A 13,531-nucleotide genomic window follows, 5' to 3' on the forward strand; every position below is an offset into this window, starting at 1 on the left:
GGGGGGGCTGAAAAATCTGACAAACAATTTATTTTCATCTAAAAAGGAATAAGTATATTATTTGGTACATGTATGCATAAACAAAATCCATATTTTTTAGACATTTCCAAAAGAAATGACGACTGGAGGTCTGACACGCGGAAGCGGGATTAGCAGAGCAGTTAAGAGGAAGCATCGTTCATTTTTTCAGGAAAGCACCAAATTTGGCACAGATGTAGTATGGACCTATACAATCCTGAGGGGCGCCCAAAAATTCAGAACCCCTGGTGGCCGCCATATTGAATTTCAACATGACCGCCCTCTGTGACCTATTTCCCTCAATAACTTCTATACTATGAGTGGTCTTGGTCTTGTATTGTGGTATTGGCAATAGCACACTACTTTATCTACCAGTCACAGGTGTGGAAGAACTCTGGATTGCCATTGGCACTGGTAAAAGCTACCGCTACCTTGCCATCCATAAAATTGCCACCGGCCTTGGCCGCAGGAAGTCCGAGTCTTTGCCATTATTTCATGCCTTCACTGGCTGCGACAGTGTCATTTTTTGCCCAAATTGGGAAAAAGACAGCCTGGAAGGCTTGGGAGGCATACCCCAGCATCACGCAGACCTTTCATGCTCTCGCTTATAGGCCATCTGTGGACGCTATTACTGTGGAACTACAGAGCATCGAAAGATATGTTGCCATCCTCTGACCGGACTACCGAGATAAAGACAGTGAATGACATGCGCCGACACTTGTTCACGAAGAAGGCAAGAACAATTGATCACATTCCCCCAACAGCAGACGCCTTCGAACAACACCTAAAACGTGCATGTTTTCAGGCTGGACACGTATGGAGTCAGGCACTTGTGCCCTACCCAGAACTTCCATCACCAGCTGATTGGGGCTGGATGAAAACAGGGACTTCTTGGACACCAATTTGGACCACAATACCACTGATACAGGAGGCATGTTCAGAGCTTACAAGCTGCCATTGTAAGTCGGCCTGTAAAGGCAACTGTAAATGCTCCAGGGCAAATCTGCCCTGCACATCACTGTGTGACTGCGATGGACAGTGCTTGTAGTACTACGCGTCTGTGCGAGAGCCTCCACCTTTCAAGTGCCCACAATATTTTAAGTTAAAACTGCAACTGTGTGTAACTTTGATTAATTAATACCATTCCATTGTTATCAGAGACCAATAAAACAATGTGTATCACTTGGAATTGAAATTTTACCTAAAATACTATGAGAGATTCAAGGAAAATGGAAACACCATGGCGGCCATCTTGAAATTAAAGATGACGGATGCCAATCTTTATGCAATTGATCCCATTGGATTCAGAGACCATGAAAACATGGGGTAAGACACTGGAACTGTGGTGTTATCGCTCATAGTATAGAAGTTATTGAGGGAAATAGGTCATAGAGGGCGGTCATGTTGAAATTCAATATGGCGGCCACCAGGGGTTCTGAATTTTGGGCGCCCCTCAGGAAAACAATTGTATAGGTCCATACTACATCTGTGCCAAATTTGGTGCTTTCCTGAAAAAATGAACGATACGCCCTATTTTTCGGTCTTAACTGCCTAAGTAAATGTCTGAAGAGCAGAGAGCCCTTTGGACCATGTCAAGCCCCATAACATCAGAGTAGAATATCGCAATGCAGGAGTTCACCAACCTGTCATACACGACATCTGAACAGCACAAGGATTTGACGGAGTCAAGGATGAAAAGGGACGCTGCTGACCTGGAGGAGATCAGTTCAAAACTTGTAGGATGCTCACCTTTCTCGCCAGACTCTTCATTAAGGAACATTGTCTCTGGTCTTGTGGCTCAGGAAGGTGTGAATGTGCATGAATATGAGTCTGTTGGATGCATAGGTTGACTACTATTCGACAGAGCCATTTTAGTGGATCAGGATGTCACCTTGGGATGCCATCTTGGACTTGTCAATAAATAATTAACTGATGGTAATTTTGTTGATTCAATTGGATTCCTTGAGCCCTAAAACCTAGGGTTAGACACCAAAACCACCTTTCTAGGTTGAATAATAATTGAGATATGGCCATTTTAAGCTCCTGGCGGCCATCTTGGACGCCATCTTGAAAATGACCCCTTTCCGGAAGTCAGATGTTACTAGATTTTTAGTATGTTATTTAGCATGCCCAATGGTACCAGAATCCATTGAAAAACCTTTTGTATAAATTTTTTTGGGGTTAGGTGGGTTTTTGTCGTATATTGACCCTACTAGCAGGAAAGATCAGAAAAACGACAACGAAGTCAATAAAGCGAGAACACAAAACCTCATGTTTGAAAATAACCTGAAAAATCGTGTCCCCCATTCATGGATGATAAAATACATGCAATTATACAAGATCAACCCCCAAATAATCAAACTGATAGAGAAATCAATGGAGCTTTGGAATACCACATTGATATTGCAGCACTCCTAAGGAAATACGATATGGGATCTTCCAGGGTAACAGCCTTTCACCCCTCCTGTTTTGCCTAGTCATTAACCCACTGAGCACCCCCATTAATGAGAAAGGACATGGATACACCCTGACGTCCAATATGAGAGCATTCCAAAGAAACAAGAAAGGTGACACATCTACTGTACATGCATGGTTTAAAACTCTGCACCAAACAATGAAAAATGGGAAGAACAACTGAAATGAGTGAAACAGTACTCCAACGGCATTTAACCCTTTGAGTACGGGATTTTTTTTTTGATAAAAAATACACCCCACGGTACGGGATTAATTTGGCATTTTGGTGCGGGAATGCAACCACATACTGACGATCTATTTATAGGTATAGTCGAAGACGTGTAGTAACGTCATCCGTACACAAAACTTTTTCACGGGTTGCGGCACTGGACGTCATCCGTACTCAAAGGGTTAAACGGAATTTGGACTAGATAAGTGTGCCAAGTGCACATTCATACAAGAAACCAATAGAAACAGACAACATAAAAAATTGACCTCGATACAACAATAGGCTACATGAGCGAGACAACAAAGCATCTTACAAATACCTTAGAGTAGACGAGGGCCACCAAATTAGTCTTATTCTGAAAATCATGAAAACCACCACCGATGCTGATCGTGAAAACAAACCTCTTCCCAATAAACAAAACGAAAGCCATAAACCAACCAGCAATTCCAGTATACATAGCTGCGGAATAATAAACTGGCCACAAGCGCAAATCAACAAACTAGACATCAAAACAAGGAAACTCCTCACCATCCACAAAATGTTTCACAAATATCAATGCATTCCGTGAATGTACCTGCCGAGACGAGAAGAAGGTAGCAGCCTAATGGAGCTCAACCAAGTGCACAGAATGACAAAAGTAGATTTGGCTGAGTACATGAAGAGTTCAAAAGACTACAGAATTTAATTTGTAAGCAAACATAAAGACAGCACAAGCACACCAGAAGAGGTATCCCTAAGCCACATTACAAAACAATTCCAAAGACAGGTGCGAGCAGATGTCACACATGAACCTGAAAACAGCAATGAATATAGCCCCAATGATTGCAAAAAATATGAAAGACAAATATACAACGCAATATGATTGGATATACACATATCTCCCGGTGTGTACCCCGGTTTAGAATAGGTACACCGTATCCCTGCGCATCGTAAGAGGCGACTAAGGGTTGGCGTCAGGAAGGGCATCCGGCCATAAAAACATTGCCTCAAACAGGGAACCATGATTGTCATGGGGCCCGCAAGGCTAACCCCCGCTCCAGCGGGGAACATGGCCTTAAAACGATCATTCATTCATTCATTCATACACTGACAAATGGGAGAATGAAAAAAGAGCAGGAAGGTATTTAAAAAAAAAAGTTAGACAAATTGGGCATAAAATCAGGCTCATTAGAATGGCGAAGAAGAGTTCAGCTCCATTGAGGTGCAGAACGATTCATTATTAATAAGACAAAGGACACTACCCCAATGGATTTAAGATGGCAGGACTTGCCAATAGTATGTAATAGGTGTCAATTTTGCCACCAATAGGTGTAAATTTTGCAATGTAACTTTATCGGGATGTAAAAAACTCATGTCAGAGCAGCTGTACACCCAAAGGCACAATAAGGTAAGGTATGTAGAGTAATCCACTGGCACATCTGCAAAAGTCTCAATATCCCAGTTTCAGAAAACTTATGGAAACACGAACCAAAAGCTGTCATTGAAAACAAGGAAGTAACGCTCATGTACGAGCTGATGATTCCATCCAGCGTGAACATAGAAAACAAAGCATTGCGACAGGATATAGTACTGAGGTATAAAAAAAGATAAAAAAGGCATTGCTAATCGAGGTGTTGGTTCTCAGCAATTTTGGCCTAAAAACACAGAAATCAACAAAGTGACTGAATACCAAGACCTCAAAAATGAAGTGAAAAGATCCCGGAAGTTGAAAAATGCCGAAATTGTACCAGTGATAGTTGGAGCAATGGGAATGATAAAAAAAGAATGTTACAGAGATTTTAAAAGCCATCCCTGGGAATATTACTACAAACAAACCAGTTAGAAGCTATTCGGTGATCAGGAACGAACTTGAAGAGTTATTGGAACAAAACTTTGAGAATAATAAAAAAAACCACAGCTTGGTCCATGAATCATGATCCCTTACTGAAGCAGAGGCAGATACTTAGAGATCTGGGAGGACTTCGTTCCACCTTCTGAAATTCACATTATGGAAATAAGCAACGAGACAAGTTTGTTGAACTGTGTGCCTAAGGCCACTTGGGGACATAATATTAAGGTAATCATTCGGGGAGCGCAATACGAAAGTTGGCTTGCGTGTGGAGAGACACGCACGTGCATGCACGCGCATACACACACACACACACACACACACACACACACACACACACACACACACACACACACACACACACACACACACCCTCATCTCCCGCTGCATGGGAGACAGACTGATAATAAAGTGAGCTCAATATGGTTAGAAATTCCATTTAAACAATGACAAACATCACACTCATGATGGGAGCTGTGGCCTGTACCACAATTATTTATTACACATGTTTGCATCTGGGGATACAGTTGCCTTACTCTTTTGGAGAAAAGCCAAGGTGGTTTCACCATTTTGGCTACAGGACAGCCACAGAACTATAATCGTTTTTATTCTTATTAAAGTCTGACTAGTGTTATTTGTTTTGACTACGAGCTTCACCGTGGTTCAAACTGGTGCGATGCCTGGTTTCCTTAGATTGAGCATAGATCCCGTACTGTTTGCAGTATGACAAAAGTGTCCATTTGAGTAACTCCAATTGTCAGATGTGTTCACTCATGTGTCATGCAGCAGATACACGTTAACAGATTGACAATGTGCGGCCTTTGTTGCATTCCCATCTTAGCATATCGCTTATGTTCCTGGGATTCCTCATACCATGTTGAATTGCCAAGTGTTAGCCAATGCATGGTGTCACCATAAGGTACAAAGTTTGTAATGACCATATCATATGTGCTCAGCAATACTGTGGAAAACATATCTCGGTTGGAAAGCAACACCCCTCCATCCTAGGTTAATGAAAATGAGTTAGGGGCCATCCAAAATTATCAACATTTTCGCCGTACTGTACTACAAAGAGTCTCAGACCTTTTAAGTCAAAGCAAAAAAAAAGCATGTAGCAAATGTACTCCATCCCCTTCCTATTAAATCTCCAGATGCTACATGACATCATCGCTGGGCGCTGTGGAAGTGTAAATTTATGAAGCGAGTAATTTATATGAGCCAAAAACCTGCTTTCCTAGTCTGCAAGTTTTTTGTGGTTTCCATGCAAAATTTGGGATCTCATACAGTTGGCAAGTTATCTCCGGCACTGACCAAAATCGTTGCTCGAGAAGAGTAAAAATTCTTAGTGGAGGTAATGGTGGACCACATATTGTCATGAATGGCTGAGGGTAATATTATTACAAATAGGGTTTTTGGAAATAATGTAATGTTGGATCGAGTATGTGTTATTGAATTATATAAGCAAATTGGAGAAAAGATATTGTTTTCTTGGTAAATAATTACATAATACAACTGATGCCACAATGTCTAACCAGGCTCTCTGAAGTAATTTCTGGTTTATCGAGGCTTGCTTACCAATGCGCTCGGTAAACAAGCTTTCTTTGTGACTGTGAATAATCGACTTAGTACGAATGCAAATACTTGGTAATTATTTTGCAGAGTCGAACAATGGGAGTGGATAAATCGCTCTTCGCTGACTGTTGTTAAGATAAGCTCAGCGCACGCTTTTTTCTTTTTCACTTATAGTTTATTTAATAAATAGTTTTATGGAATTGTCAGCATTCTCAGTGGAATCTTTCAAAAGAACGATAATTAAAAACTGAATCAAATAGCTTATTAGTATTTGATGAAGGTTAGTTTAAAATATAAAAATCCTATAGAAAATCCATGTAGGCTAGCTCTCTCTGGCTCTCTGGTATTATATGGGTTCATACCTCTTACTTATGAGGAAAAGATGAGTTTGCAGATTGGAAAAGGATGTGATTGTCATAGCTACTGAGTGACCTTTTGATTAAATAAGGACTTTCTTATTGTATATTTTCTCAATATTAAATCATAAATGTCCCTGCAATGGCATTATAAAACGTCGCTGCAACGTTTACACAACGTTATGATTGATAGTGTCTTGGTACCGAAGAGTCTGGAGCAGCACATTCTTCTCATTAAAGGATTTGTAAATGCAGATCTGCTCCCAGCGGGGGGCACTCCCATCCCAAGATTTCACTCGACCAATCACATTGTATCCCCCGATCCTTGCTCCCTCCCACCCAAACTTTGCCCAACCAATCCTATTGCTCTCCTCCCCTCTCTTCGCTCCTCCCCCCTCCACTTGCTCCCTCCCACCCAACTTTGCCCAACCAATCCTACTGCTCTCCTCCCTTCTCTTCGCTCCTCCCCCCTCAACTTGCTCCTCCCACTTGAAAATGTATAAAAATCAGAACGGATGTCCAAATAGCCAGGATACTTCACTTGGCTGGTCGATTCTGTATGTTCATACTGTATGTTAACTGTATTCTATGCATGCTGGTGTTTGGTATGATATTTCTTTGTGCATTCCTACTGTACCAGGATTTTCACTTAGGACTTTGATCTAGGATTTGTTGTAAATCTTCCTTGTGTGCTTTCGTGAATTGCAGTGTGCTCTTCTTGTTGATAAAGGTTATTGTTTTCTTGCTGTGTATTTCTTTGAAGACAGAAAGTGTTGTCCTCCTCGGGAATTAAAATTTGTGACTCTCTTCTGACAAGTTTATGGACATTGAATTTTTGGTTCATCTATTACATACTACTGTAGGAAAATATCCCTAACAGTGCCAAAGAGGGACCAGCGATGACGCGCCAAAAGGGCATACTCAGTTTTCACTACATTTGTTTTCTTTCTTTCTTGTTTGTTTGTTTGTTTGCCCAGGCGATATCTCAGCCATCCTTTGAGCAAGGAAGCTGAAATTTGGGCACCATGGTGAACAAGTGTATTGGCAAAAACGCTAATTTTTATTTGATTAATCAATTAATTGCTTAGTTATTTAATTATTATCAATTTATTAATTCCTTATTATTTCCCTTCTCATCTGGGCAATATCTCAGACACCTTTTGAGCTAGGAAGCTGATATTTGGACATGACAATGACCAAGTGATTTGGCTGTAAAGGGTATTTTTGATTTATTGATTAATCAATTAATCAATTAATTTTTTTTGATTAATTACTTCAATTTCAAAAAGTTACAGATGAAACAGTCGTGGTTTAGGTATGATATTAGCCAAGTGATTAAGAAATTAATTATTTTACAATTATCATTTATTTATTTTAATTACGCAATTTATCAATAATTTATTGCACTACACTCCCTCTCAATTCCATCTCCATGTTCTGCAAGGTGGCATCGCCGGACGTCGAAAGCACCCCGGCAATGTTGTGTGCCGGAGGATATGTTATCATTTATTTTGCATGCGGTGTACTTTGAATGTAGCTCTACTTGTTAAGACTCTATTATTCATCAAAAAAAGATTTTATATTGATTTATATTGATGATGATGATGACCATTCCTGTTTGCACAGTAATGATGCAAAGGGCTGCCAAAGCAGTTTCCTTGGCTATTGGGCACAATCTTGGATGGGTCGCCACTCTGACGCAGGATACCCGAATGGCTCATTCATCCCAGCAAGCTGGTACAGAATTTGCCGACCTCGGAAAGACGATAGGCTGAGCCAACCCCCCTAATGTTAATTCAACGATCGACCGGGATTCCCACTCAGGATCCTAGGATCCCAAGCCAGCACCCTCACCGCTAGGCCAACACCAGGCTATTTTGTATTGTGCAATCACTTATTTGCATTTATGGGTGATATTTTGATTCTCCAATGGACCATTTCACTTTAATGTTTTCAAATTTTAAACCTTTGTCAATTAAGTTGCACCGCGATGTATTATTACATGCACGCACACGCTCTTACTAAATGTTCGTAGAGATTTACGAGGCTTCTATGAAGGATTGTGGGTAATTTTGCAATACATTTGATAATCTCCACAAAACCACCCAACAATGAGTGGGGCACCACAATGTTTCACACGTTGTCCACGAAGAACCTGTACCCTACCTACGTACGTTGGTGAAGCAGCCGTGGCATAGTTATTAGGAACTGTAAAGTCAAAGGTCAAGAGTGCACACACTCATTGAACTCACTATGCACGAAGTGATGCGTACACAGTATGCATGAACACACGTGTAAAGTAATACACTAATACAGGGTGCCACTAGCACTGGCTGGCCATTAAATCACAGCGTAGCCAGCGGCGAAGCAAGGTGTGCCATGTCGGTATAATGCATGTGGTTGCACAGCGTCATTGTGACATGGTGAATGCTAGATGCTTGACCTTCTTCTGGTTTAATGGCAACAATTATTCCCATGTTCTTGTGAGGTTGGCTTTGGGAACTAAATCTTCTTGTCACTAAGGTTATGGCAGGAATTTGGAAATTTATCCTTTGTGCCGGGGATAGCTGTGACTCTTCACAAAGTACCCATGCTGGACAAAGGATGTTTTCGTTTATTTTCTCCATTTTATTGATCTCAGTGTTTTTTCTTCAGTCAATTGCAGATTTAAAATCGGCATTTTCAAAAAGCATTTAAAGTCGTACACGATTAGCAACCCCAATCCCCCCTTCCCTTCCTACTCTTTGCACGACCGACCGAGAAAATGCCTAATTTTGGACGACCTCTTACTTTTCCCTCATAAAACTCCCAGTCTCCCATATGTGCTCAATTGTTGTCCTGCTAACCCACTGTCAATTTTACCATGCTCCTCCACAAGTCTTGCTCTTGTAAATAACAAAAAAGGGACTTTACCATAAGTAGCTTCTCCTGATTATCAGCCAGAGCCTGCTTGGCGAGGTAGGTTTCTCTCTTGATCTTGATTTCCAGTGACTCCGGGACATCAGGTACCACCCAGTCAATGACACGAGAGATGAAAAACACCACGTGCTGGTAGGTACACAGTGAAAAATACAGGAAACTAGAAATTGCTTGTTACAACTACCATCCATCCCCGTAACATGGGTTTCTCACTTGGTAAACCGATTTCGTTTTTAAATGACCCGAGTCATTATCTCACCTCAAAAGCTATAATAAAGCCAAGACGAATGGCAAGTAGCTTCCAGTAGAACAGGGTGTAGTTTCCATTCTGGTCGCGATAGTCTTTATACCTGAAGAAATAAATTCCAAGAGATTTTGTCAGGCATCAAGTACATCTCGTATCACCACCAGATCCCTGTAGTAAATCAAATAATTGGCTGAAAGGTCCCTCCTCAGACATGCTTTCAGAGGTGATATGATCGCCATCATCTTCAGTGGCTATGTGTCTAAGCCTTACCATCATCATCATCATCATCATCATCTCATATCATTTCTTTAACTTTGTAGTGTCCATCTTGTTTATCCCGTGTACTCCGCCCCAGCCCTCTCTTTTCCACAGATCTCCTGATGTCCCTGTTCTCTACTGTTGTTATGCTTCCTTCTCTTGTCTCCCACTCCTTTAGAGAGAGTGGGAGAGAGAGAGAGAGTGGGAGAGAGAGAGAGAGTGGGAGGGAGAGAGAGAGTGGGAGAGAGAGAGGGAGAGTGGGAGAGAGAGAGAGAGAGAGAGAGAGAGAGAGAGAGAGAGAAAGAGAGTGGGAGAGTGGGAGAGAGAGAGAGAGTGGGAGGGAGAGAGGGAGAGTGGGAGAGAGAGAGGGAGAGTGGGAGAGAGAGAGGGAGAGTGGGAGAGAGAGAGAGAGAGAGAGAGTGGGAGAGTGGGAGAGTGGGAGAGAGAGAGAGAGAGAGAGAGAGAGAGTGAGAGAGTGAGAGAGTGAGAGAGTGAGAGAGTGGGAGGGAGAGAGGGAGAGTGGGAGAGTGGGAGGGAGAGAGGGAGAGAGTGAGAGAGTGAGAGAGTGAGGGAGTGAGAGAGTGAGAGAGAGAGAGAGAGAGAGAGAGAGAAAGAGAGTGGGAGAGTGGGAGAGTGGGAGAGAGTGAGAGAGAGAGAGTGAGAGAGAGAGAGAGAGAGAGAGTGAGAGAGTGAGAGAGAGAGAGAGAGAGAAAGAGAGTGGGAGAGTGGGAGAGTGGGAGAGAGTGAGAGAGTGAGAGAGAGAGAGAGGCCATTTTGGAAGAGGCCTCATGGCGGAGTGCCTTTTCGTGTGTTTGTAGAGTTGTCAGTGGAAACCTCGGTACGGTACCTGAAGGTTGACTTGTGCCGGATCAACCCCTGCGGTCACCTCTGTACCTGATGGTTGGCTTGGATTAAACGCTTGCTACCGCGGGGCCTGCACTGGGGCCTACTGCTGGGCCTGCACTGGGGCCTACTGTGCCTGCATTGGGGCCTACTGCTGGGCCTGCCTTGGGACCTACTCTTGGACCTGCCTAATCCTACTCTCCCATGCTGGCCTACTCTGGTTTTTCCCTCTCTTCTCCCTCTCTTCTCCCTTCTTTGTTTTATGTGTAGGAATAGATTTTGAGGTTGATAACCCATAAATAAAGCCGGTGTGATAATAATAATAATAATAATTCATTTATTTTGTATAGCGCTTTTCCAGAAGCCCAAAGGCGCTTTGACAGAGTGGCAAACATAATGTATAACAATACATGAAAACAACAATTGCAAAAAGACAAGAATCAATAGGGAAATATTTAAAGCAAAAGGAGGGAGAAGGAGAAGAGATAGTCAGGGGTTAAATGCTGTGGGTTGAATGTTGAATGCAGAATCTCGTTGGAGGTATTGACTTATATAGGGTTGGTTTTCTAAGGCTGTAGGCCGCACCTCATTTTGTCGAATAAAGTGGTATGCGGGTGGTTCCGGTATTTGGGACCGCAGGGACGGAAAGTGCAGCCGGCCCGCTCTGAAGGTTCGGATCGGGACACCGGGATTCATTCCGGTCGCCCGGTCGGCCCTGAGGTGGGGGTGCGGGGCCTGTCACGGAACGTCAAAACAAACGGCCTGCCGGGGCCGCCCAAAAGTCGGGCGTGAGGGGCGCGTCCACTAATGGAACGCCTCTCGCTTCCCAGATCGAGGGCCACGTGGTCAGGAGAACCTCGTCCCTTCTGGTTGCCCTGCCGTCCCACCGGGAGCGCTGGCAGGGTGTACTTCAAACTAAGCTTAAGTGTCAAGTGTTAAGTTCCTCCTTGCCCTCGCAAGGGAAAGGCTAGGGTCAAGCTCTTCCAAATTTCCAAACACTAGGAATCGGACATCTCAAATTAATTAATTAATTTGTTAACACATCTCAGTCGCCCGCGACCTCTCTAGCGCGGGCGTCGAACCAGTTCATTCCCGGTGCGGCCGGGTCGAATATCGGCCCGGACGTGGCTGAAGCCGTTGATTCCGCCGTAGCCCGCTAACGCGTAGGCTCGCGCGTCCCCGGTCCGCCTGGGCTCCGCGGGTGCCCTACCGTGCCCGGCACTGCTGATCTCTCTTGCTTCCGGGAGTAGGTGCCGGTGCCCGGGGACGGAGTTCGCTGTCTAAACATGGTAGCCCTAGGCCAGTGGGACCGCCGGGACCCACGTGCACTCACAAGTTGTTCTGCGCGTGGGCGGCAGTATCAGACTGGGGCGCCCAAACGCTCCCCGGCTAAAGTTCATCCTGAAAGCGCCCACATTGTGCGGACAAACCAAGTCAAGGGCCACGTGGTCAGGAGAACCTCGTCCCTTCCGGTCACACTGTGCCTATCGGCCGGCCTCGAAGACCGAAATTGTGACGGTGTCACCCGAAATCATGCAGCGAAAATGAATGAACTCATTCATTTCGTCATCTAAACAGTGACGCGCATGAAGGGATGAACGAGATCCTCACTGTCCCTATCTACTATCCAGCGAAGCCACAGCCAAGGGAACGGGCTTGGCGGAATCAGTCGGGAAAGAAAACCCCTTTTGAGCTTGACACTAGCCCGACTCTGTGAAGGGACTTGAGAGGCCGCAGGCACTCAATAGGGCTGGACCCATGAAATTTCGGGGATTTTTGGTAAAATTACCTCAGGATAAAGTTACATAGGAAAACACCGTGTTAAATTTCCGTCGCCGAAGGACTCTATTTCTTATTGCGAAATTCTCTAAGACTTCGCCTCTAGGAGTTATTGAAAATATTAACTTATATAAAAATTAGTTTTCTAAGACTGAAGCACAGTGACGTCATCACGCCCTTAGTTTTCTAAGACTGAAGCGCAGTGACGTCATCACGCCCCCGCCATAAGTGTCAAAGGTCTTTTGAAGAAGAAGAGCTCGGAGGTGGACTGGACACGAGGCGTAGCGGGCGCCATTTGGAAGAGCTGAGAGGACTCAGTCGTGATAGAGTGAGCCTGAGTGAGTATATCAAGACAAGAACAAGATCTAGAAGGAGGTATGTACGGTGCGATTCATATAATATATTGTTTAGTTATCGTCGATGAGGAATTTGGGGTCGGAATGGGTGATCGGCCGGGGTGACTTGGTCTCGACTAGATGCTAGGCCGCACCTCATTTTGTTAAATAAAGTGGTCACAAAATATTTTTTGTTGGTTTTAATGCTTATCATTAGATGCAGAACGTTCGTAGTGAGGTATAGATATATGGATTGACATCGGATGGCATGGGATTTGGGATTTAGGAACTCCGGGGTTCTTTTTCATTAGGAATATATGCGATTTGTTTTGGGGGGTCCTTCGAGCTAACGGAGGCTCGGATTTTAATTCTGATTCCGGATTTCGCAGTCGCCAGTACGTCTTAACACTCGACAGAAACTGGCCCCGTGAAATCTCCAGGATTTTCGGTAAAATTACTTCAGGGTAAATTTACATAGGAAAACCCCATGCTAAATTTTCGTTGCCGAAGGACTTTAATTTTTGCGAAATTCATCCTGACTTCGCCTCTAGGAGGATACAGGGGTATCTGTGGATAACGGGAACCTTTATTTGGCGAAATTCGGATTGATATTGACCGAGTTATTCAAAATATTAACTTATATCAAATAAATCTTTTGTGATTTTGTATTTTGCGCACCTGTATCGTTGGAGG

The 13,531-nt window shown here is 43.6% G+C and overlaps 1 protein-coding gene across 1 annotated transcript in view; it reads right to left on the minus strand.

Moving 5' to 3' along the window:
- The window catches only part of LOC137430368 (anoctamin-7), a 75,069-nt gene that overhangs the window by 8,590 nt on the left and 52,948 nt on the right, over positions 1-13,531 (minus strand). Inside the window, exons 21-22 of the mRNA XM_068121191.2 lie at positions 9,636-9,726; positions 9,371-9,505 (exon numbers count right to left, since the gene is read on the minus strand). Coding sequence (XP_067977292.2) covers positions 9,371-9,505; positions 9,636-9,726 — 226 coding nt within the window. The remainder of the gene's footprint in view (positions 1-9,370; positions 9,506-9,635; positions 9,727-13,531) is intronic.

The sequence above is a fragment of the Myxine glutinosa genome, chromosome 6, assembly GCF_964187855.1.
Source record: "Myxine glutinosa chromosome 6, kmMyxGlut1.1, whole genome shotgun sequence".
NCBI classification, from domain to species: domain Eukaryota; kingdom Metazoa; phylum Chordata; class Myxini; order Myxiniformes; family Myxinidae; genus Myxine; species Myxine glutinosa.